The sequence below is a fragment of the Pan paniscus genome, chromosome 15 (genome assembly GCF_029289425.2).
Source record: "Pan paniscus chromosome 15, NHGRI_mPanPan1-v2.0_pri, whole genome shotgun sequence".
NCBI classification, from domain to species: Eukaryota; Metazoa; Chordata; class Mammalia; order Primates; family Hominidae; genus Pan; species Pan paniscus.
The window spans coordinates 78,363,247-78,389,191 of NC_073264.2; the positions used below are offsets into that span (position 1 = coordinate 78,363,247).

Consider the following 25,945-nt stretch of genomic DNA (forward strand, 5'->3'; position numbering starts at 1 on the left):
GGAAGGTGTGGGGTGGTAAACGCAAAGGATGGCCCGTCAGCAGGCAGCCGGCCCTCTCCAGGGGTGCAGGCGCCCTGCTGCCGCCAGGTCAGGGGAGGGAGAGCCCAGAGGACCTGACCTGCAACCTCCGCTGGCAGCCGTGCCCCTCTCTGCATGGCTACAGCAATGATGCTCCCTGAGAGGAGGTAGAGGGCGATGCTCAACAGATTCAGCCACCAAACCACCTGTGCAGAAATGGGAATGGGCAGATGAGAACGCAGCCGCTCTCCACGGGCAAGTGCTCCAGGGCCTGAGCCGGGAATGTTTAGGCACTCACCGGGTTGCCAAGCAGATAGACTCGGAAATCTGTGTCATTGACCCCTGAGAAGCGTAGGCCCTGTGGAATAGAGACCACCCTGCTGACCCAGGCCCAGCCCATCCTCGGCCACACCCATTAGGGGGAGGAAGATGGTCACCTTCCACAGACAGGGAGCCTGGACACGAACCTCAGGCTGTGCAAATTCTACACGAGCTCTCTGGGAAGCAGGGTCAGAATTAGGGCAGAAGACAGATACTCCACCTCTGGCCAACCCATCCCAGGAGGCCCCTCGCCCTGCCGCCCTAGTACACCCACCCCCGCCTCCACCGGTCTCCCTGGTCTTGTTCTTGGCTCCATTTCCTGGGAGGAGCCCCAGCCTTGGATCCTACCTGATAGTTGATAGGCCAGTGCCAGGGTTTGGACGTGAACTCATTGTCCTTGGGTTTGAGGCCACTGTTCCCCTGCATGAAGGTAGCAAAGAAAGCTAGTCAAGACAGAGATCTAGAGGGCTGACAGAAATGTGAGGCCCAGGTTTTTCTGATATAGGGCCAAGCGCCGAGCAGAACCTTCTCTCCTTCCCTTCCCTTGCAGGGAAGAATCAGGCAGCCGCTGTCTGCCTACCTAGGACACTTGCTTTACTTCTCCCAGACAAGCCTCCATTTCCCATAAGGGGTCCATTCCAACCTTCTAGGGAAAAAGAAGGGAAAGAGGAAATTGTTCCAATGGGCACAAAATATATACCCATCTGCCAAGCTAAGGACAAGGTGTGAAAATGGTGGGAGAGAGGGGATATAAAATGAGGCTTACAGCCGGGCGCAGTGGCTCATGCCTGTAACCCCAGCACTTTGGGAGGCCGAGGCGGGTGGATCACCTGAGGTCAGGAGTTCGAGACCAGCCTGGCCAACATGGTAAAACCCCGTCTTTACTAAAAAATACAAAAAATTAGCTGAGCATAGCGGCGGGTGCCTGTAATCCCAGCCACTTGGGAGGCTGAGGCAGGAGAACCACTTGAACCCAAGAGGCGGAGGTTGCAATGAGCTGAGATCATGCCATTGCACTCCAACCTAGGCAAAAAGACCAAGACTCAGACTCAAAATAAATAAATAAATAAATAAATAATAAGGCTTACTTATTTGTTCCCTTCAGGGGCCAATTTCAAACAGAAAAGCAGAAACTCTCACGCGTGCCTAGACTTGGAAGAGGTTGCTTTAGCTTAGTGTTTCTCCACCTTTTTTTTCCACTACTGCCCCTCTACCAGGAGCCTTTGTAGACAAGTTTCTCCCTAAACACCCTCCATGACATTTTAATACTTTATACTGTACATCTTACTTGTGCTTTATACATAAAAAATTAGATATTTTGCCCTCCAAGAACACATTTCATCTATTGGGAGAGAAATCAACCCCAATGCATGCTTTGGTTTGAAGGATCCAGACTCAGCCTCCCTAATCCAGCAGCCAAGAACATCTGCTAACCTTTCTCTACAGGGCAAACCAGGTCTTTGCTAAAACAGGAAGGAGTAGGGTCAGGATCCAGGATATTAACCACTAGGACTGGGTTCTGCCTTATCACTGGGACAGACTGAAAAGGCATTTCCCCAGAAGGGGAGTCAGCTGCCATGACTTAGGCCGGAGCTTCTCCACCTCAGCACTCCCAACATTTCAGGCTGGATGAGTCTTTGCTGTGAGGACTGTCCCGTGCATTGCAGAGTATTTAGCATTCCTGGCCTCCACTCACTGAATGCCCGTAGCACTCCTACCCTCAACCCCTCAGTTTCCCAGCCAAAAATTTCTCCACAGATGGCCAAAAGTCCCGAGAGGCAAAATCGCCCTCAATTAAGAACCACTGGTATAGCCTCAGAAAGACCCAGAAAGTTCAGTGGACTGCCACCCAGTGCCTTATGAGTCCAGTTCAGCAAGGGGCTGGGAATAGTTTACAGGCCTCTGCATGGTGGAGAGGTTGTGCCTCCAAGGTCAAAAGTGCATTTGGGGCATTAGACACAAAGGGGACAGCTGCACGGCCCCTGCGTCACTGTGGCCCTTTGAAGGACCTGGGAATGAGGAATGAATCATTCTGGACCCCTGCAGCAGTCGCTGAGGGAAACCAATTCCTTCAAATTGTACAGTTTGGTCCCAAACCCAAGGACTCCAGCCAGAACTGTACCAAGCCAAGGGAATCTTATTCACTACATTAAACTCTGAGAAATCCTGCTCTGTTGCTAAACTAAAAGAGGAAAGAAAAATCTGCAACCATCACAGGCATATGTACTTGTAAGTTGTTCTCTATGGCTGAAATCTGGATGGGCTCATTCCTGTAACTGCACCAGGCAAGGCAGCCTTCTCCTCCAGGTCCCGGGCCACTACTCAGCCAGCGGAAGAGCCCTGCTCCTGCAGTTTCTATAGTCTGGACTCAGTGTTTTCATCTCTCTCCCCTCCCTGACTCTTTGTTGGCTGAATAAGAAAGCTCTCATACTTCCCTTTTCTTCTCTGACTCTACTTCTTAGATAATGAAAGACAATATGAAACTCGTAGATTTAGTCTTAAAATTTGACCCAGGCCCAGAATGATATTCTGACTGACAGGCACATGTTCAAAAGAGCTATGTCATCAGGCCACAGTGACAGCTACAAGCAGAGAGTCAGAGAGGAAGTGACCCAGAGATGCTTAATGTCAACTTATCACCTCCCAATGCGCAAAAATGACAAAATTTGAATTTTTAAAATTTAATCTGGTGAAATAAGTCAACTATATGTACTGAGTACTGCTTACATAATCACTTCCAGGGAAGTCCACTTGACAATGGCTTACCAGGGGAAAAATAACAAGTGCTACACCTCCCTGCAATGCTGTGGGTAGAGTGATAATCACATATCTGGCTTGAGATAGTGATTCTTAAACATTATTCCTGCAGAACACAGGTTTTCCATAAGCCAGAATAAGGGGGTCTTCCACTAAACAGCAGGACTACAGCAGGGGAAAATTTAAGCTAGTGAGTAGAATTTTCTCAATTTAAAGATTTCTTCTCTGAATTTTTCTTAAACCTTTGATGCTACAACTGCTGTCAGCTACTAATGATAGAGAGTGCAAACAATGTCTTAGAAAACCTTAAAAAGAATCAATCATGCCCTGCCTAAGCAGTTTCTGTCCAGGAATATGAGTGGGCTCGTGGCTGGGATTTCATGCTGCATATAAACAACACACTCAAATTAGCTATCCATCCTAACTGATCCTGATTTCATATGATGGAATGAACTATCAGTATCTCATGATCTTCAACCAAGAGCACTATGATTTTCAGGGGCTCTGCCACTTGGACAGATTTACAAATCACTTAGAGGTGAAGGAGTGTAGTGGTAACTAGCAGTAACTCTAAAAGCCTACCAGCCTGGCTCTGAGGGCTGGATCTATCTCTTACACTTAGCTGTGTGACCCTGGGCAAGTTCCCTGACCTCTCTGTATGTCAGTTCCCTCTCCTGTAACTGGGAATGATGGCAACCTCCATATGATTGTAATAAGTATCAGATGAGTATAGTGCTTAGCGTAGTGCCTGGCACATGAGCTGTACAAGCAGTCACTGGTATCACCATCATCACCACCATCCTCATTCTGTGGTGAGGGAAATGCCTTTGAGGATCACAGAAAACCGTAGTAAAGATGCTTTCAAATTCCTCCACAAGGGGGAATGGATCTGTAGCATGGCATTGACTTGTGATCCAAATTCATGGCTGCCCAAAAGCTCTTAGAGACGCCATGAAATGAGAAGGGGACACATACCCGGATCATGACCATGTGGGATTCCAGCAAGATCTCAGGAAAACTGGGCTGCAGCACATCCAGGCTGATGTTTGGCACTAGGGGAAAAAAATGCATGAGAAAAGCCTTTGTCATACATTCTTTCCTCAGTCTGTCCATGGTGTCCACATTCCCACCAGAATCCAAATGCAGCCTTGCTGACAAGTTCACAACTGTTGAGGAGACAGAAGAAAGCTTGGCCCAATTCTTGATCATTTACTTAGCTGTATGAAGAACTCGTCAGGCATTCTGAGAAATGCAAAGGAAATAGACAACGAGGTTTCACCTGCTTGGTGCTCCAACAGCTCCCAGCACCATTGCTTTTCACTGTGGTACTGGCTCAAATGCTGCTCTCCTATTAGGCATAAGGGACAGCTGCACAGCCCCCGAGTCACTATGGCCCTTTGAAGGGCCTGAGAATGAGGAATAAATCATTCTGGACGCCTGGAGCAGCTGCTGTCGAGATGGGGACCAAGTCTGTCTCCTCGCCAATATGTCCACAGGGCCCCATGTGGTTCCTGGCATACTTGATAAAGAGTTGTTGAATTAGTTGATTAGTGGGTTTGGCTAGATTAGGTGGGAAGAAGAACAAAATGAAGGCACACATAAGCTTGAGGTGGGTAGTTTAGGAAAACAGATGATGAATCCAAATACTTATTGAGTTGAAGCTGACAATGCAGTGGAAATATCAAATTGGAGCTTGGGTGTAGAGATGTGGGGCACAGATCAGGGCTGTGGTAGTCACTTTCTATAAAAGCATTGGCTGGATATGTGGGGGGGCGGGGGAGCGACTCTACACTGAGGCATAAAGGGAAAGTAGCAGCTTGCTCCAAGCCTGGAGGCTGGGGAGGTGCCCATGGTGCAGGGGAGAGAGGAGCCCAGAGGAAGACGAGACAGATGGATCTGCAGATGGCCACTGGCCACTTTAGGGAGAGGAGTTTACGGAGGGAGTGGATGAGAAGGAAAAGGAGTATGCTATGTAGGTACAGACAACTCATAGAAAGAGAGTGTTAACAAGGAAAAAACAGCAGCAAGTTGAAGGGATAGCAGAGTTTACAAACGCTTACTTTTCTAAGATAAGGGTTTCTTATAAATGTTTCCCTCCAGAGCCAGCCCAGAAAGTGACCTCACTCACACTTGGGATTGATATGGTCCTCCACATTCCAGATGGAGTTGAGGGTTTCTTTCAGGTATGGGGTGCAAGTAACTTCCAACTGCTCCCAGCCCCTGTGAAAAGCAGAAGTCACAGACGTCTCTCAGAAGACCTGAAATCCACCAGAGAGCGACACTGTCTTCTGCTCTTAAATCCACAGGCTCCTTCTCTTTTCCACATGGTGGCCATTATTTCTTCATGTTCCATGTTGGACAACTATCCTAGGATAGTCTAGCATACAGTATTCCCATTTTAGAAAACGACATAGACCCAGAGAGTTATTAGCACCAGCCAGATGTGAAAATGTTGAACTATCAGAACACATAAAACACCGAAGCTCCCCCGGAGTTCTGTGCTCCATAATACACCTGATATCTACTCTCCCTCCATCTGCCACTAAGAACAAGCAGACAGCAGGCGAACACAGGAAAACAAAAGCTTCTGGCATACTCCTTGTAGAGTGAAAGGAAAATCAGGACCCTCGATTGGGACAGCAAAACCCTAGAGACTTACCACTTGGGCAGAACCTTTCCCGAGGAGCCCAGGACACAACCTGTGACCAAATGGATGAAGCGAATTCGACTTCTCAGCACTTTGATCCGGTTTCCAAATTTTCTGTTTACGACCTCAATCCGCCAGAAATCATTTGAGTCCCCTGTTCCATTCTGCCATAAAAGCCAAGAAAAAAATACAAAGAAAGTGAGGGGACTTTAGAGAAAACGTGTCAGAAAGGGAAATGGCCACCCAGATGCCACCATGTTATGAAGGTCAAAGACCAAATTGGGCTCAATGATGGAGATGGGCAAGGTTACAAGAAGGCCAAAGAAATATCCCAGGTGATTGGCATTGTCCCAGAACTCACTATTACAACCAAAAAACAGTAGTATGACTCCTGGAACCAGAAGTCCAGGAGTCCAACTCTTCACTTCATAGAACTAGAGTTCAAGTTCTAAATACCTGTCTTTGCCCTTCAACCAAACTCAAGACATCACTCTGAGCCAACAGAAACAGATCTGGGCCATTTGCATCCATTACCTTGGCTATCTAGGTATTCACTCATCTAAGCCAGAAAGGTCTGGCCTGGCTATTGCACTTTGGAAATTAAGACATGTATGTCTAATTCTTCTCAGAAGATGCCCACAAAGAAGATTAGAATGTTCACAGTCTTGACCTAGCACAATGTGGAATGAGCAAACAGAAAGAGGGCTGGGAAATCCACCTGAAGGCCAGAATCTGTATACAGTTTTCCACTAGTAGTTTTTGTCTTCAGTTACTCCCAAAGCCATAAGTACTCATAGAGCTTTTATTCTATTAGCTGCATCTCCTTGAGGTAGTAAAATACAAAAGCTATGGATAATATCCCTCTGCAGAACAGGGAAATGATACTTAAAAATAAAGCTAATGAGAATTTGGGATCTGGCAAAAGATAAACATACATGTTGTTCATCTGGGGTCATATTGTGGGTCCTTGGCTTCTATGTCCAATGTGATTTTAAAAGAGATCCAAATAGTGTTCATATTTGACATTTATTAAGTATCGGAGCATGTAAATGGCATGGTTATTATGTGAGGAGAGAGATGGAGACAAACAGACTTCATAGGCTGCTTTTCCCAGAGCAGGCCTAGCCAAAAAGTGCCCAAATGTTAAGAGAGTCCCTGTGCAGCCTCTTATCCTCAGGAACATTCCAGAATTCTGGGGAGGAGATATCCCACCACACAGCCCTGAGCCAAGGCCCATAACTTTTACGTCCTACTCACATCCCTGTTGCTTACTTACTATGCCATAGCCGGTGACCTGATAGTGCTTCCGGGTCATGGGGGCCTCATGATAGTGACTGTGCAAGTTCCGGGAAGTTCTAGAAGTTAGAAAAGAGAAGTGTCATTATCCTATAGAAAGATGATGTGCAACATTTCTTCTTTTACCAAGGATGTTCAGAGTCAACTGTCAGGATAAGAAAAATTAGAATCTGAACTATTAAATCCAACATATCAGGAACTGGTTTCCTATTTACTCACAAGAAATATCCTGAGAACTGGAGAAGAGATGAGCCCAAACCAGGAGAGACAGATGGTAGGAGCACTGGACGGCATGCCAAGAAAGGGGCTAACTTTAGGTGCTGGCAGGGAGGTGGGGGGCGACTTTCACACATTTAGTAGCTTTGAAGCACTTAGCTTGCCTGACTTAGGAGGCAGGTTTGAGGAGAGGAAAAATTAAAACTTGTAATCTGCATGGCCTGAGCTAGGTAACCTCCTCACTGCCACTTACTCTTTCTGCTCCCATCGCCAGATTTTTTTAAGTGGACATCTGTGGAGGATGAGAGGGGTTTAATTTAGCTTTTATTTAGTTTTATATAACAACTCTCACTTTTATCTGGAACAAATAATAAATGTTCATTATAAAATTTCTGAAAATTTGCAAAAGTAAAATTTAATTACAATAAATTTTTATTAATGACAAATGAAATTTATTTAATAAAATAAAAATTTTAAGTATTCAAAATCCAGCTGACTCAAAAAAAACCATAGCTAATTGCTTCTCTCTCTGTCTCTCTCTCTCTCTCTCTATATATATATACACCCACACACATACACACCTCTGATTTTTAAAAATTTGTATCTGATAATTCCAGTCTATGAAATATTTACGGGGCTGCTCCTGCTGTCTGTCGTTTCAGCTTGTTCTTGCACACAGTGCCCTATTTCCTTGTGTGCTTTGTTACTTTTGGGTGTGTACTATTGTCACTAAAAAACTATGGGAACGAATGACAACGACTTTCCCCAAAGAGGGCTTACATTTGCTTTTAGCCATGCACCTAGGAGACACGACCAATCTAGGATCATGTTCATTTAAATTCATGGCTTGGAGATTCTGAGATCACCCAGGTGACATGAATTTGAGCTCCAAGTTCATGTGAGGATCAAACGGTAGTTCCAACTTCTCAGGAACTAAGGACAGTTCACCACCCAACCCCCAACACTTAGCTGGGTCCTAAAGTGGACCTGGGCATAAGTGGATAGGGCAGATTTACCCTTACCCCAAGCTTTTGGGGGTTCCAAATATGGGGAAGGATAACTTAATAAATTTACCACTTTGGGTAAGCCTAGGTTTGACTTTAAAACCTCTTCTCTCAAGAGACAGCCAAAAGTCAAGATTGTGGGATCAAAGCAAAAGTGGCTTCAGTGTCTCACTTATTTCTCTGGATTCCTCATTTCACTTAGGCTTTGGCCTGGTAACTCTTTAATATCTTGTCAGCCTTTTTATGCTCTTAAGAAGTCTTTATATTATTCCAGCATTTTTAGTCATTTTCAGTGAGAACACTGGTTAAATAAGCTAGCTTGCCATATTCTCAGAAACAGACTCCTACGTCTTTCTAAAGGCAGCCACTTAAGAAGAAGCTTTGGGAGCTGGGTGTGATGGCTCATGCCTGTAATAGCAACCATTTGGGAGGCTGAAGCGGGAGGATCGTTTGAGCCCAGGACTCTGAGGCCAGCCTGGGTAACATAGTGAGACTCTGTCTCAAAAATAAAAAAGCAGCAGCAGCTTTCGGCAACTCAAATTTTCCTCTAGGAAATGGGAAACTGAAAGGTCCCCAGAAGGCAGGCAAAGGCTGGCCTGCAATTTCATCACCTTCATAAAATGCTTCTCCCATTCTCGCACTGTGGCCTTGCTCCATTGACCAGAGCCTCATCAAAATCTAACTTCTGTTTACTTCTTAAAATAACTCCCTCCCCTTGGTGCCTGTACCATTTATTTATCCAAACTGCAAATTGACTTACTCTTTGTGTTCTAGTCGAATAATGTCTCCATGTCTTACAAACTCCACTGGGAAGGAAGGGTCTAGGGGATCTGCCAAAAAGAAACAAGCATTGATATCCAAAATCACTCACCAGGCTAGTATTAATCAAGGGCCTACTGGTAAACAGTTATAGTACCATGTGGTATCTGCTAGAGGTACTAATCAGGTACTCTGAGACCAAAGAGGAAGGACCCCTGAATTGCTTCAGGGGATTAGAGAAGGGTGTCCCAGAGATAATGCTCGAAAAGACTCTTAAAGGAAAGGGAGAATTTTGTCAGGTGAACAAGCAGGGGAAAGGCACTAGAAGTGTGAAAGAAGAAAACTTCTGGCCAGGCACAGTGGCTCACGCCTGTAATCCTAGCCCTTTGGGAGACCGAGGCGGGCAGAACACCTGAGGCCAGGAATTCGAGACAAGCCTGGCCAACATGGTGAAACCCCATCTCTACTAAAAATACAAAAAACAGCCAGGCGTGGTGGTGCACGCCTGTAGTCCCAGCTACTCGAGAGGCTGAGGCAGGAGAATCACTTGAACCCGGGAGGCGGAGGTTGCAGTAAGCCAAGATTGCGCCACTGCATTCCAGCCTGGGTGACAGAGCAAGACTCTGTCTCCAAAAAAAAAGAAGAAGAAAAACTCCTTCGATGAATAGCAACTGGGTTTCATACTGTAAGGGTGGGTGGGGTGAGGGAGAGTGGGAACAGATGAGGCTATGAACGAATGTGGCCAGACTGCATATTCCAGGCTGGAATGTGGCCTTTACCCGATGAGGCACTGAAGCCCCCACTGGAGCTTAAGCTGGGAAACTAAATAGTAAGACTTTAGTAGTAATAACAGCCTTCTAAAAAGTAATTCCATACAAATGACCACTTGCCCAACTCTCCTCAAAATCAAATAAACCCTGACAATCTTGCCAGCGAGTATCTTGTCTCTGGCAATAAACTTGCTAAATGTGAGGTGAAGAATGATGAAATGATTAAAGGACTACTTCTGTATCATCTCAAAATCAAGACCAATCAGGATCTAGAAAGGTGATGACATGGAAAAGGAGCTGGCAGTAATCATAGCAACACAGAATGGATCCTTGCAAATTTCTGTCCCAAACAGTGAGATACCAACACACTATAAATTGATCAAGGTCAGGAAAGATAAATTTGCCAGTGCAAATCACTGGCTCTCAAGAGAATCAGAGAACTCAACTGCAGAGACACCCATTTCCATGCTGCCTGTTAGGGTCTCTTAAAAGCATTAATTAGCAAGATGACAAATCAACTAAGTCAATAGGGAGGGAGGTTTTATTTCATATGCATTTGGTGGGGAGGGGCATTTATAGCCTTCAAGAACACAAAGACCCTAGTCTATAAAGCTCCCACAAAATCCTTAATCACTTCGATGAAATGCAACCATCTTAACTCAGAAGTCACAATGGAATAACAGACTAGGAATGTTCAAAGACTTGGTTCATGACCACATGACGGAAGTAAAACTGGTCTTCCCTCGTAACTCCTCACTGTGATAGAACACTCACGTTTGGCCTGCTGAATCAATCAATATCCATTATAAAAGTATAGAAACAGACTCTGCCCAATGGTGTCGTAATTTATCCTACTAAGGAGCAGGATGTAGAAAGTGGTTGTATACGCCACGTTTCTAGCCTACACGGCAATAAGAGGAGGTGGATTTAGGTGAGCAGCTGCCCATTTCTCTACAAAGGCCCAGGAGCAGCTGAGCTGGGATAGGCTAAGCCAGGGGGGATTTGCTGAGGAGTCACAGAGATACCTGTGGCACAGGACTGTCAGCAGAGATGACAGGCTCGGAAGGTGAGTGGAAGATGCCCTCTGTTCTCTTAGCTGCAGCAGAGGCACAGCCTGCAGGTAGCTAGCTGTCTGACCAAAGAAAGGAAGATCTGGCTCTAGCTCTTGCTCTGTCATAAAGCCCTGAGAGCCTGATAGGTGTGCTTCAGAGCGCCTTCACCCAGGCCAGTTAGAAGCAGATCAGCAGGCATCCAGTCACATCTCAGGAATTAGCCTAGACAAATTCCAGTCACAGGACTAGTAGCCCCTCAGATCAACTGACTGACTCAGGCCAGCGCTGAGCAGTGGGCAGGATTCTATCTTATCAAGACGACTTGAGCCGCACCACATGCTAGAGTGTGCAATGTTTGGTGTGCTCTATGTCAGAAATGAGAGCAGCAGCCAGGTGCCCTCAGCTGGGGCCACTCACCAGCCCCTAGTGGCATGCTCAAGTAACCTCTACTTAGATTAAATCTGGGCTCTGCTATCTGTCTTCAAAATGACAGCTCTAAGAGCAAGTTCTTACCTGTTTTGCTCAATGCTTATCCCCTATGCCAACAACAGTGCTTGGAACACAGTAGGTGCTTAATAAATAATAATTGAAAGGATAATTGAGATAAGTAAAGGTGTCAAAGATACTCAGCAAAGCCCATCTCAGGATCATTCTTTTGCAGGCATGAGAAATCTTAAGGAGGGCTCAGAGGGAGTAACAGCACAAGAAGCATCAGTCTCTGGCCACATTACCTGAGTTTGTGTTATGTTTCTTGATAATCCACAGGTTGTTGTAGTCCTTGTGCAAATAGGTGGTAACCTGGGTGGGGGGTGGGGGCGGAGGGAAGAGGAGGCAGGAGGGAGAATACCATCACTATCAGCACAGCTGGCCAAGGATAATCAACCTCAAACCAATGTTGCTTAAGCCAATTTCAGAATCCCCAGCCACCAACCTGAGGGGCCATGTTTCCCAATGGGGCTCATATATAGCACTGGTGAGTGAGATTCTCTCCTTCCTTCTGCATTTAGAAGCTTTGTCCCACAAGAGCCTTTTTGTTTCTTTGTATCTTTCTGCATCTTGTCCTAGAAGTTCTATCCAGCCTTCTAAAGGGAGGAACCATGAGGCCTTATATAACTGACTCCAACACAAAAACAGAATGAGGATTTAAGTGCATTTTCAAAGTAATTAAGGCCGGGTGTGGTGGCTCATGCCTGTAATCCCAGCACTTTGGGAAGCCAGGGTGGGCGGATCACCTGAGGTCAGGAGTTTGAGATCAGCTGGCCAACACGGTGAAACCCCGTCTTTACTAAAAATACAAAAATTAGCCGGGCATGGTACGCGCCTGTAATCCCAACTACTCAGGAGGCTAAGGCAGGAGAATCGCTTGAACCTAGGAGGCAGAGGTTGCAGTGAGCTGAGATCGCGCCACTGCACTACAGCCTGGGCAACAGAGCAAGACTCTATCTTGGGAAAAAAAAAAAGTAATTAAGATCATGCCTCAAACTTTTTTTTTTTTTTTTTTTTTTTTTTTTTGAGACGGAGTCTTGCTTTGTCACCCAGGCTGGAGTGCAGTGGCTCGACCTCGGCTCACTGCAAGCTCCGCCTCCCGGGTTCACGCCATTCTCCTGCCTCAGCCTCTCCGAGTAGCTGGGACTACAGGCGCCCGCCACCACGCCCGGCTAATTTTTTGTATTTTTTAGTAGAGACGGGGTTTCACCGTGGTCTCGAACTCCTGACCTCGTGATCCGCCCGCCTCGGCCTCCCAAAGTGCTGGGATTACAAGCGTGAGCCACCGCGCCCGGCCAGCCTCAAACTTTCTAAATGAAAAATTCATGCTATTATATTTTCTATAATGTGGCCAAATGAAACGAAAAAGCTCCACAGATATCCTGTCCTAGAATTTAACTCACGTTTTATACAAAAAATCTGGAAACAGTACGACTGTCTAGTAATAGAAAAATAGTTAACATGATAGTATGTCCTGGGATAGAATATTATACAGCCATAAAAAATGTTTCAGAGCTTTTTTTAGCAACATGGGAAAAGGCTCATGAAATGCTGATGCTGAAAATGGCTACCATTTATTACCAGGCACTGTTCTAAGCACTGGGCAAGTCTTATCTCATTTAACCATTATTACAGCTCTATGCCGTAGGTACTATGGTTATCCCCACATTACTTACAAGGAAACTGAAGTTAAGTAATTTGCTCAAGGTCACACAGCTTATGAGTTGGGGAGACAGAATTCAAACCAGGGCCACAAAATAAATGCTCCCAGGATAGAGACTATATACATCCAATTATGCCAATTATGTAGACAAGTAGAGAACTCTTACAAATGAGTTTTTATAACCCCAATTGGATAAAATATGACCAATTTATAGTCATATGCCACATAAAGACATTTTGGTCAACAACAAACTGCATATATGATGGTTGTCCCATAAGATTATAATACCATATTTTTACTATACCATTTCCATGTTTAGATATGTTTAAGTTAATACAAATACTTACCATTGTGTCCCACTGTGTTCCAACTGCCTGCAGTATTCAGTACAGTAACATGCTATACAGGTTTGTAGTCTAGGAGCAATCAGCTATACCATGTAGCTTAGGTGTGTGGTAGGCTGGACCACCTAGGTTTGTGTAAGTACATACTATGATGTTCACCCAACGATCAAATCACCTAATGACCTATTTCTCAGAAGGTATCCCCCCGATGCATGACTGTACTTACAAAGAGATTTAGAATTAGCATTTAGGGGAAAAATTATTTTGCTTGCATTATGGCTGCTTCTTTTGAGTGGTATTTGCTTTGTTCCTCAGGAAAAAAAAATTAGGGATAATGGTATTAAGAATATACAAGAAGCTAAAAAGTTTTGGTGCTCATAAAGAAATTAAAATGAACTCTACATTCCTGAGAAAAAGCTCGATATCATCCATCCAGCCTGGATTTGCTCAAGGAAGTTAAGGTTCTATGATGCTCGTGTGTGTACTCCCTGTAGATGTGTGGTAGGAGAGCGGTCTTTGTGTGTCTGTTTTACAAGAGCAATTATGATTAAAATTCCTACAAGAAAAATTATTTATTTATCATGAGTACAGTCCATGGCCCCTTTTCCCACTGAAATGTTTGTTTTGACAATGGAGATTTTTATACCATGAGATTTCCTAAGAACACAAGTATCCAATTATAGCAGAATGTTGTACATTAAAACATTCAGATAAACACTTAATCTTCTGGGATTACATGTAGCTTTTGTTTTCTTTTTTATACTTTTCTATATTTTCCAATTTTATAAATGCTATGCTTTAAAAACATTCTAAAATAGAGACCTAGACATGTTAACAAGACATTAAACTGCATGGCAGGAAGGGCCACTGGAGATTATTTAGTCCAATCCCTTCAATTTACAGATGAGGAAACAGGAGGAAAGGCTAAAAGATCTGGTCAATGACAAAGCCAGACACTTTCGTCCCTTGGCGCAATGCACTTTCCCTATACCACCATCACATTTCACACCTCCACACATGGGCTCTAAGTACATAACACTAGCTTAACAGAGCCTTTCAGAGTTTGGCCTTTCTCTCCCTTTGCACAGTGTAGATGTTCTGGTCACCACGTCTGTAACTGTAGTGTCTTCTACATGACACCTGCAGCAATTTATCAACACATGAGAACACAGAACAGCTAGTTGTCTCTGCCCTGGGTGTACATGACTTAGAATAATTTGGACAGCTTAAAACCAAACCAAAAATGCATAATGCATGGGCCTCATCCTAGATCAATTAAATCATAATCTCTGCAGTGGAGTCCAGGCATCAGAATTTTTAAAAATCTCTCTGTTGATTCTAAGTGCAGCCAGGGCTGAAAACCACTGGGCCAGACATGAATGGAGAATTAAGGATAAGAAACTGACACTAAAATCCAATACCCTGTAATATGGTTTGGCTTTATGTCCTCACCCAATTCTCATCTTGTGGCTCCCCTAATTCCCACGTGTTGTGGGAGGGACCCGGTGGGAGATGATTGAGTCACGAGTGAATGGGTCTCACAAGATCTGATGGTTTTATTTTTTTATTTTTTGAGATGGAGTCTCACTCTTTTGCCTGGGCTGGAGTACAGTGGCACAATCTCAGTTCACTGCAACCTCCACCTCCCTGGTTCAAGTAATTCTCCTGCCTCAGTCTCCTGAGTAGCTGGGATTACTGGCGCATGCCATCAAGCCCGAGTAATTTTTTTGTATTTTTAGTAGAGATGGGGTTTCACCATGTTGGCCAGGCTGGTCTCAAACTCCTGACCTAAAGTGATCCGCCCACCTCGGCATAAGCCACCGCACCTGGCCAGAGATCTGATGGTTTTTAAAACCATTTTTAAAATGGGATTTTCTCTGCACAAGCTCTCTGTTTGCCTGCCGCCATCCACATAAGATGTGACTTGCTCCTCCTTGCCCTCCACCGGGGTTGTGAGGCCTCCCCAGCCATGTGGAACTTTAAGTCCAATTAAACCTCTTTCTTTTGTAAATTGCCCAGTCTCAGGTATGTCTTTATCAGCAGCATGAAATTGCACTAATACACACTGAGTCACTTTCTAGCAACTAAAAGGGAAATAAAAAAGCATTTGGAGAGAGACAACTTTTTGCAAAGAACAAATCTTTGCAAAGTAAAGATTCCATGCTTTTTGCCTCTGTTCACTGTCCTTTGTCATAATTATTGCCTCCAAACTGGTTCCTTGTGAGCTATCACATTTCCACTAAAGTTACCTTTCTAAACTAGAGATCTAATCATAATCATAATAATTTTGATTGCCTCCCTAATGTCTATGGAGCAAAGTCAAATCTACTATAACACAGGCCTCTCCCCAATATGGCCCCACCAACCTCTTCAGCATCCTGCTTCTCCCTCTCAGGCACCATCCACTGCAGCCACATAAACACTCCTTAACATGGACACAGCATCGTTCACTCATTCAGATGATACTCACATGGCTAATCTTTCATAAGCACTTCACATTGTTATCTCATTTAATCCTCACAACTGCCCTTTGATGGAGAGAGGTACTACTCATTTTCCCCAACTTAAAGAGGAGGATACAGGCTGGGCGTGGTGGCTCATGCCTGTAATCCCAGCACTCTGGGAGGCCGAGGCAGGTGGATCATGAGGTCAGGAGATCGAGACTATCCTGGCTAACACGGTGACACCCAGTCTCTACTAAAAATACAAAAAATTAGCCAGGCGTGGTGGCGGGTGCCTGTAGTCCCAGCTACTCGGGAGGCTGAGGCAGGAGAATGGCGTGAACCTGGGAGGCGGAGTTTGCAGTAAGCTGAGATCACGCCACTGCACTCCAGCCTGGGCGACAGAGCAAGACTCCATCTCAAAAAAAAAAAAAAAAAAAAAAAAGAAGAGGATACTGAAGCACAAGAAGATGAACTTGCCCAAAGTGACACTCTATATGAAAGCAGGCTTCACACCCCGATCATCTAGTCTGGTTCCCAGGTCTGTGTTCATAAATACCACACTTTACTCATCACCCATCCCATAGCAGGCACCGTGCTAGGCAATTGAGCCTTCCAGGAGCTAGCAATCAAGTACCAAAGAGACGGCGGAAAGTAAGCACGCACAGTTCAATATGAGAAGGTTTACCACGTAGGCATGTGGAAGGTGCCACCAAGCCTCTCATCAGAGGGGCACCCCACCCAGTACCATGGAGAGGTGGGACACGGTTGTCACTGAAGAACACCTATGCTGATGCCTAGAGAAGCTGGGGTTAGCCAGAGAAAAGAGAAGGGTGCAGGGCTAGGAAGAATGTTTCAAGCAGGGGGAACAGGATGAGCAAAGGATAGGAGGCAAGAGAGTGAACTGTCATGGCGAACAGCATTGCTGCCGTACAAGTGCACAAAAGCCTCACTGACCTGCTGCTGACGGGCACCAATGCCCTCGGGATAGAGGTGCCTGTGGGAGTGCAGATAGCCGATGGCCATCCGGAGGTTCTTCACAGTGATCACAGAGCCGTAGGCCAGGTCTGGGAGGAAGGGAGACAGCAGAGGGGTGAGCTGGCACAGTGCCAGAGGCTGTCCGTGCCTGCGAGGAGCCTCGGAAGCCACAGGGCTCACTAACCCTCTGCGAGACTCCCCTGGGCCCTGGACTGAAGCCCAGCTACCTTCTCACTCCCATGGAGCCGACTCAAGACAGAGTTCACCACAGGGCCCACTTACTCCCCTGCCTCCTGAGGGCTTCAGAAGAAGCTTGTGTTAACACTGTCATTATCAAAGCACTATGTGTAACAGCAAAAGACGAAAAACAACTTGTCCTTCTCAAGGTCTCTACATGGATTCAATGGAATAAAGAAGGAAGAAGCATCTTCTGTCTTTGCCTGGAATGTTCTCCAAGATACAGCATTTTGACAAACCATTTTTTTCACTCTATATCCTTTCGTGCCTTTTGAATCTAGTACCATATGAAATAACTGTTCAATGGTGTTTTGTTTTACTCTGAATTAAAAAACATAAAACACAGAAAACCACTTCCCAAGAGCATCCCCTCCTCCTATAGGCCCTGAGTTATTGAGAAGCCTTTTTTCCTTAATACTGTCCTTCTTCCAATCCGCTGGAATGACCTGCTCCTGTTTTTCTTTGTTCATTCAGTGGACCAGAAGAATTACACACTGGATCCAAAGGTGGAGGAGGCCTGCCTGTGGCCCTGGAAGAGCCCTGTCTACAAGGAAGATGGCTTCACACACTGACAAGTATAGGACAGTGGGCAAGGCCCCACAAAGGCGTGACAATGTGTGACATGGTGGGAGTGGTGGGAACTCGGAACAGGACAAATTCTCTCCCAAGGATTAAAGAGAGGACGACTTGATCGAAGAGGTGACAGCTGAACTAGGCCTTTAAATAATGAGCAGGAATTTGCTAAACTCCACAGCTGTGTTCTTCTGAGTTCTCAGGCAGGCCAACCTCGGCAGCCCTGCACATGGCTGACCACCTTTATTTCTTGAAATGCTCTCTGTTCCCACTTCTCGACTGCACACTCTCTCAAGGGCTGCTCCTCCACAGTCTCCTCTCCTAATTCCTCCTCCTCTTGCATTCCCCAGTGATCTGACCTCAGCTCTATTCTTTTCCTCTTTCTACAGTTTCCTTACAAATCACAGCTACTGCCACAGCATCAATTACCATTTTACTTGTCTGATTCCTCCTTTGAAAGCATCAGCCCCAAATCCCACTGGCCCCATGGCAACAATTTCCCCAAGCAGCTCACTATCAACCCCTCTTGCATGGAATTCAGTATCTGCCCTTCCAACCCAACTTATTCTCCTCCTTCCCTATTTCTCATTCTTCCCAGTCTGGGAGAGTCTGCTGTATTTTAGGCACTGTGCAAAGTCCTGGAAAGACTAAAATGAGTAAGATGCAGTCTCCGCCTCCAGGAAGCAATCACCTGCACTCAAGTCCTTAGTGACATCTTTCTTCCTCTCTTGCTGTGTCCAGATCTCCCTTGTATATGCCCATCTGCCTTACCCTGTGGCTGCCCCACCATACACAGCTCAGGTTCCTGCAATAGCTTCCCAGAGGGTTTCTCTTGCCTACAATCCTGTCCCCTCCCCAGCCAGCCTTGACTCTCCCACCCATGTCATCTCCCTACAGCACAGCCTTCCTGGCCTCCTGGCTGCTCAAAGACCTCCACTAGGTCTCCACGGCCTGTTTTAGGAAGTCAAATACCTCATCCAGACACCTCAAACCCTCATAGTCTGGGCCCAACCTAACTTTTCACATTTATCTTCCAGTAGTTTTCTGCATATACCTGTGCCTCAAGTTTTACTCTGTCCTCAGCTTTGATCATGTCATCCCTCCTGCCTGAGATGCCCTCTCCTCTGTTGAAAGCCACACATTCTTCCAGGGCCTGACTCCAAGGCAACCCACATCACGAACCTCTGATGCCCTTAACCGCCCAGCAGCCATGCTCCTTCACTCCTGTCAATCCCCAGAGCTGTGCTCCCTCTTTATGTACTTAACGCTTCCGACCACACCGTGTGGAGCTCCTCTACACCAGGCTCCATCTCTGGAGGGTAAGCACACGCTCCACTACCATCTGTCACAGATGAATGAATGCAACACTCAGAAAGCGGTGCGGGAAACCGACAACTGGCTCTGAAGGGCCTGGTGCTGTCACCATATTCTCTCTGAGTGACCTTCCCACAGAGCTGGCTTGGAGAGCCACCAAGGAGAAGTCATTCTTTAGGGTCAGAGAGCTTGCTGCTCAGGATGTCTTCCTCTCCTCTGTCCTGATTCACTCTCGAGTATTTTTACCAGATCTATCTGGGTCTTTCTACCCCCGTGCCATCACAGGCTAAAATAACCCAAAGCCATCATATTTGTCTTTTCCAATTCAACTCCCAGGACGCCCCTCTGCCTTCTACCTTTGTAAAGGCCCAGAGACACTCACGTTCAGGGATGGAAGCATTGTGCAGGTTGTTCCCTGAAAGCCGGGCCTGGAAGGCAGAACTGAAGAAACCGTCACCAGGGCCACTGTGGGGAGAGGAAGAGCAGAAGAGAGTCAAGTTAAAGGAGTGAAAATGTGATTTCCCAGGAGCGCTGGGAAGAGCTCTGCTCAGACAGTTTAAGGAAAGTAGAATCAGATCATGGGACAGAGGTGGGTGACGGAGTTGGAGAAACTGGGGTCCAAATCCCAACTCAGCCACTTACTAGCTGGGCGACCTTGGGCAAGATAACCTTGTTTAGCCTTAGTTCCTCATTTATAAACTAGAGATTTAAAGAAACCAAGAGAAGTCACAAGTGATTGTGATTAAATGAGATAATGTGTACAAAATGCGGAACACAGTTCCTGATTCTCAGTAGCTACTCATTAAGTGGGAGCTGTTGCCGCCGGAGTTACTGTTATTGTTACACTCACTCCTACTGCACATCTTATTGTGGCCTATCCCTGCTAAGTACAGGGGACTCTGTTTAGAGATAAGGGACAATTTGGCTATAACGAAAATAGCTTCTTCCTTCAGGTTAGGGTGCTGGCCTTTCTGAGCCCTTAGCATATACCCAAAGGATAGAACATAGCAGGAAAGAAACAGGAAAAAGCCCCTGGGGTCCCTCTCCTATCATTTTAACCACAGACCCAGAAAATCATCCGACCCCTCCACAGGCTTAGGAGCAAAAGGAAAACCAGAAGCAAGATGCTGCAAAGGCTCTGTCTGTACCTTTTACTCAGCACCATGAAGTGAACAGCAAAGGTGGCTGTATAGAGAGCCAGGGGCAGCACTATGAGGCACAGGACACGAGCAGTCAGGTGTTTTCCCACAGTCACCTGCAAACAGAGGCCAGCGTGGGGTGTTAGGCATGTGAGACCTCATTATTCCTTAGGCACTATGCATGCATTATATATAGCTTTTAATATATCAGTCATAATCATAAAAAATGGCCAAGAGGAGAGAGAAGAATATGTGGAAACCCTAAGCCTTTCTGTAACACCCACCACCCAAGCACTACACAAGATAAACATGGGCCAGCCCTCTGCTACCTCTCCAGGCTCTACACCCAAGACGCCAGGATGTTACTGTGCCAAGGACAAGGCACCTGCATCTGCAACATAGTTGCTCACCAGTCCGCTCCATGTTCCAGGGACACTAACCTCCTTGAACTTTCCCAGTGCTTCCTCTACTGTCCCAGCCCAACCCATCACATGGCTAATGGCTCCTTATCTTAACTTCGCGGCTTCCTCCCAGAGGCCTTCCTGGATTGCCTGGGACTGGCCGAGTGCCCTTTTCTGTGCTCTCCCAGCACTCCTGGCTGACTGTAACTGCCTGCTTCCTTATTTCTCTCTCTCCATTGACCACAGAGGGTGGGGACCATATTATATTCATCTGTATATTCCAGCACCTCACACACAGTGGCTGGATGATCTTTACATATTTTCTGAATGAATGAATGAATGATTGAATAAACTTGTTAGGAGCTGGTTTGGAGGTGATGGAGCAGCACCACAGCAGAGTGATGGCCTGGGGCCAACCTAACCTGGTTGTGACTCCTAGATACACCTCTCACTCCCTGATGGCCTCGGGGGAGTCATTACCTCTGTAGGTTTTGATTTCCTCATTTGAAAATCAGAGTAATAACTGCCCACCTCATAGGACTATTATGAGGGGTAAATGAGATAATGGAGGTAAAAGCGTTTCGCATAGTGCCTGGCACAGAATCAGCCCTTAATAAGTAATAAACCATAAAGGCCCTTACTGGCCTCCAAATATGGAGACTGTGGGTCAGGAAATGAAAATTGTGAGTTCAGGCTGGGCTCGGTGGCTCATGCCTGTAATCCCCGCACTTTGGGAGGCCAAGGCGGGTGGATCACTTGAGGTCAGGAGTTTGAGAACAACCTGGCCAACATGGTAGAACCGCATCTCTACTAAAACTACAAAAATTAGCTGGGCATGGTGGCATGTGCCTGTAATCCCAGCTACTTGGGAGGCTGAGGCAAGAGAATCACTTGTACACAGGAGGCGGAAGTTGCAGTGAGCCAAGATCGGCCCACTGCACTCCAGCCTGGGTAACAGAGTGAAACTCTATCTCAAAAAAAAAAAAAAAAAAAAAAAAAGACAGACATTATAAAACAAATGCAAAAAGAGACTTCCAAGAATGTTAATCTATCCTCTCCCTTGAACCCTATCCAGTCCTCAGCCGGGCCCACTCCCTAATGTCCTGCTCTCTGCGGAGGGTGGGGGGTCCAGCCCACCTGGGACCCAGAACACAGCCACTCTGCCACCTGCAGCAGAGACAGAGAAGGCCACCAGCTCCTACTCAGCAACATCAGGGAGCAAAAACATTTCCACAGCAAACCCTTGGGTGCTCACCAATGAAAGACTGAGGTCTCCGAACAGGTACCAAAGGTCTGCAATGGTGTTCAGCCCCACTTGAAGGATGATAAAGAGGCCAACAAACTTGACCCCTAAAGCACCAGCAAGACTAACGCCAGTCAGGCTGAGCCAGAACCACCAGGGGGCAGAGAAGGGCCTGAAAATCAACAAGACGGAGTTCAATTTGGCAGCTGGAACCAAAGCCAAACGCAAGCGCAGCAGGGGACAGAGCAGTTCTCAGACTTGGAGCGGCTGTGCTGTGCCCTGTCTTGGGGGCTCTTAGCCTCAAGGGACCATGGCGTGGCTCCATGGAGGAGGCGGCCTGTGAAACCCCTGGAACGGCAGGCAAAAGCACTGTCTGAGGGCGCAGGGTATTTTTCTGGGGAGAGTGTCCATAGTGCTCCTGGCTAAGTACAGGGCTCAGGGTAAGTGGGGGCTCCTTCTTCACAAGTGACCAGTCAGGCAGGAGTAAAAGGAGAATCCTTAGGTGCCCCTGGACTCAGGCAGCCCTCTCCTTTGTGTCACCTCTGCCCCTGTCGAAGGCAGCATTTACCGAGTGCTTACTATGTATGCGTCACGCATCATTCCAAGTACGATGCATATATTAACTCTTCTAGCCGTCACTACAGCACACAGAGGATCCTGTCACTAGGTCCTCTTTTTGCACAGGAGGAAATCAAGATACAGAGAGGTGGAGTAATACAGCTAGCAGGCAGTGGGGCACAGTTTTAACCCCGGCAATTGGGTCAATGTTAGTGCTCTTAACCCTTCTGCTATTCGTATAGCACCTAGTACTCTACACTATGATTCTCTGGCTCTCTGGCTGCCTCCTTTGCCAGAGTGAATATTCCTTAACAGCCAAGCCCAACGGAGCTCAGTACCTCCAGCTCCCCGCATAGTACCTGGTACACAGTATGTACTCAAGAAATGGTAGATGGAAGTGGATGTGGCATAAGCACAACAACCAAAGCCAGAGTGGGCTGAGAGTCACTGATCAGGTTTGATTAGCACAATGGAGCTTAATGAGCCTGGCTGTGCAAAGTTAACTTCCAGAAAAGCCTATGAGGGGCCAACTCTTCTGGTTTGAATAAAATGAATGACTTATTCTACTTTCTCAGAAGTAGAAGGATGATCTGGAAAAGACTATTCTGCAAGTAGACCGGACCCTCCAAGTCAGCTTTAGAACTGACCAGGACCTGGAAGGATCCTCTTGGCTGGTATGGGCCATTCAAGCCAACCTTTACATATGCTATTCCCATCATTAGGTCAGGACTGGATGCAACCACTGACGAAAGGGAGATAGTTTCCAGGCAGCATCTACCCTGGTGCCCTCCCTTCTAGGACAGAGTATGTGAAGGACAGCCCTGTCCCGGGATTTCCTAACCAGCACTGGTTACAAGAGGTGGGTGGGGAAAGTGTTAGGACCCCCCATGATATCCCAAAACCCCTACCCAATTGTACTCCATTGTAAACATGATAATAATACGCTTGAAAAAGACAACTGACATTTTCTCGGTCTTGAATATGGCAAAAATAAAATCACCTGTAGAAAACTTTTTAAAATCTATTTTTATGATCTAAAATGGACAATCTAAGTTAAAAAAACAAACAAAAAGTATGCTTGCCTTAAAATCAGCTTCAAGACAAGTCTCTGGGCACCCGCCCTGGCCCTGGCCATTACAGAAATTTTGGAGTTGCCACAGCTTCCAACCCTCCCCTCCCGGGGATGGAGTTTCTGACCTGTCGGCGCAAGAGTTGTACTTGACCATGCTCAGCATGGCAGCCATGATGAAGAACATCAGGATGGGGTCAAGGAGGATGTACTGGGACAGAGTGAGGCATCCCGTGTCTGAAAAACATGAGCTCGCTGGTGAAAAAGCGAGGTAAGAGAAGGGCCCCCTGAAAACCAAGCACCCCAGTAGTAGGAAACAGTCCCTCTTGCCACTTAATTGAGTGTAAGCACTTGTGCAGTCAGGACTAAAGTCAACACTGAGTCATCAGGGAGGTGGAAGGCCACAGCTCTGGGAGACATCAAAGCCCAATGACAAGAAGCAGTAACTCACACTGCCTCTAGGCCCTCAACCCAAGAGAGGATCATGTCATTCGCTCCCTCAGACCAGCCCTGAGACAAGGTGTCATCCTCATTTCCACCATCAAAAAGGGAGTCCTACCACTCTGCTCATGTAACCGCAAACTATCTACACCTATGATAGAATCTTACCATTTTACATGAAGTCTCTCTTGGGGGTCGATTCTCCAGACAGATGGCAGAGTGATGTTTTTTAACTTAAATCCTTAAATCTCATTATGTCATGCCCCTGCTTAAACCCTCCAATGTCTTCCAATCTCACTCAAAGTAAAAAGTTCTCATGACAACTGCCAGAGTCTGTGCGGTCTCCCTACCCATCCAACCTCATCTCCCAACACCCTCTGCCTCACTTACTCTGCCCTTTCCATGCCAGCCTTCTTACTGTGATTTGAACCCACAGAGGTCCACACCAGAACTACAGTACATGCACTTCCCTCTGCCTGAATGCTCTTCCCTCAGATCTCTGCAGGGCCTGATCCTTTTTCTCACTCAGGTCTCTGCTCAAAGCTCCCCTCTCAGAAGCTCTTTCCTGACTATCCTGTCTAAAATAGTGCTGATCTCCATTATTCCATCCCTTACTCTGCTTTATTTTCTACACTGCACTTGTGGCTTAGGACATCACATGACAGACTTATTCATTTACTTGTTTATTTACTGTCTGCCCCACGATGAGGTAAGCTCAATGAGACCAGAGTGACTCATCAGTGTATCCTCTGAGACTAAGAAAAGTGGCCGGGAGCAGGGTAGGTGCTTGAGAAATAACTATTGAATGAAAAGTGCATAAATGACTAAATGAATGAATAACTGAAGATGGAAATTCAAGATACAAGGAAAAAGCCACCAGTCCTCTATAGAGAAAGCCAATAATCTTGCAATCTATCTGTCAAAACGAAGCAACATATCTGTCAAAGCAAACCCCTAAAGTACCCCATTTAAATTGGTCTAGACTTCTTTAAATGTTAAGCTCCACAAGGTCATGAATTCACTTTCATAGGAACAAAGCTAGCAACAGGATCAACTTCTACAATGAACTCTCATTTATCCATGTGAAGATTATTATCCAAGTTCCCATTTTGCTATCTCTTGCCACCCAGCTACTTCTGCATTTACCTTTATATTCAGTTGAAATTAGTTTAGGAATACAAACTAATCTTAACTTAAGAGAAGCAAAATTAGAATTATAAGCTTCCTTCAAAAACACACATATTCACATACAAATCTATCTTATTACCCATTCCAAACTCAACCGTGAATAACGTGGAGGTAAATCTATTCCTTGGGATTACTCACGCCGATTCTCCCCTCCAATAATATAAAGGCTTGTTATATATAACTATTGATATATATTAAGTATTACTAGTGAATGAGATTTGTAGTACATTTTACCCAATCCTAAAATTAATTGAACTGGACCCACATATAGGGCCCTTGAATGTACTGATTTTCAGCTACATTCACAGAGTGGCAGCCCATTTCCCAAAAGCCATGGTATGGCTAAGACAACTTACCAAAGGTGAGGAGGGCAGCTGTGAGCAGTGCTGCCGAGAGGGACTTGGACAGATCCAGTACAGTGAGGTAGGCAAAGGGGACCAGCCAGGAGCCGAGGAATGCACAGAACTGTGGGAGGAATAGAGCAGCTGTCAAATAACAAGCTGAGCTAGGTCAGCGACCTACTGGACTCAGTACAACCTAACATTTAAGACAGGGGACCTGATGAAGGCATGACTTTGGTGACCTAAAGTCACCTAGGATATCTATAACTAAGAAAAGAGTATTGTAATAGTGAAGAGCCAAATCAAGCAATATATATGTTCCCATTAAGCAGCAACTTGTGCACTGACATGAAATCAGCAAGTTCAGCCAGGAAGGTGTGGGTAGGAGACAGGGAGAAAAGCAACCAAGTAGCTACACACCAGAAATAGAGAGAAGGGAAGAAAATGAGTGTTATTAACACAGAGATAGTAATTGATAGCCATTAGCTTCTATTACACAACTGTAGGCACAAGTTGAGAAAGACCCCTCTGAAGGTATTTCAGAGAATTTTAAGGAACCCCTAGTTCTTTTCTTCATTTACACCAGAAAGCAGTCTTTAATCTACACAATGTACGTATTTTGATTTTGGGAAAAGGGATGCTTGATACTTCAGTAGCTGGATACCTGTTTGGTTTTTTGTTTTTTTAAG

General features: G+C 45.9%; 1 protein-coding gene across 1 annotated transcript in view; it reads right to left on the reverse strand.

Moving 5' to 3' along the window:
- POMT2 (protein O-mannosyltransferase 2) overlaps positions 1 to 25,945 on the reverse strand; it is a 46,262-nt gene that overhangs the window by 4,762 nt on the left and 15,555 nt on the right. The window contains exons 4-18 of the mRNA XM_003808865.5: positions 25,272 to 25,380; positions 23,415 to 23,523; positions 21,672 to 21,831; positions 20,025 to 20,131; positions 19,259 to 19,341; positions 16,732 to 16,841; positions 11,572 to 11,638; positions 9,020 to 9,089; positions 7,020 to 7,098; positions 5,756 to 5,907; positions 5,225 to 5,316; positions 4,072 to 4,148; positions 688 to 759; positions 317 to 376; positions 119 to 224 (exon numbers count right to left, since the gene is read on the reverse strand). Of these exons, the coding sequence (XP_003808913.1) occupies positions 119 to 224; positions 317 to 376; positions 688 to 759; positions 4,072 to 4,148; positions 5,225 to 5,316; positions 5,756 to 5,907; positions 7,020 to 7,098; positions 9,020 to 9,089; positions 11,572 to 11,638; positions 16,732 to 16,841; positions 19,259 to 19,341; positions 20,025 to 20,131; positions 21,672 to 21,831; positions 23,415 to 23,523; positions 25,272 to 25,380 (1,453 nt within the window). The remainder of the gene's footprint in view (positions 1 to 118; positions 225 to 316; positions 377 to 687; positions 760 to 4,071; positions 4,149 to 5,224; positions 5,317 to 5,755; positions 5,908 to 7,019; positions 7,099 to 9,019; positions 9,090 to 11,571; positions 11,639 to 16,731; positions 16,842 to 19,258; positions 19,342 to 20,024; positions 20,132 to 21,671; positions 21,832 to 23,414; positions 23,524 to 25,271; positions 25,381 to 25,945) is intronic.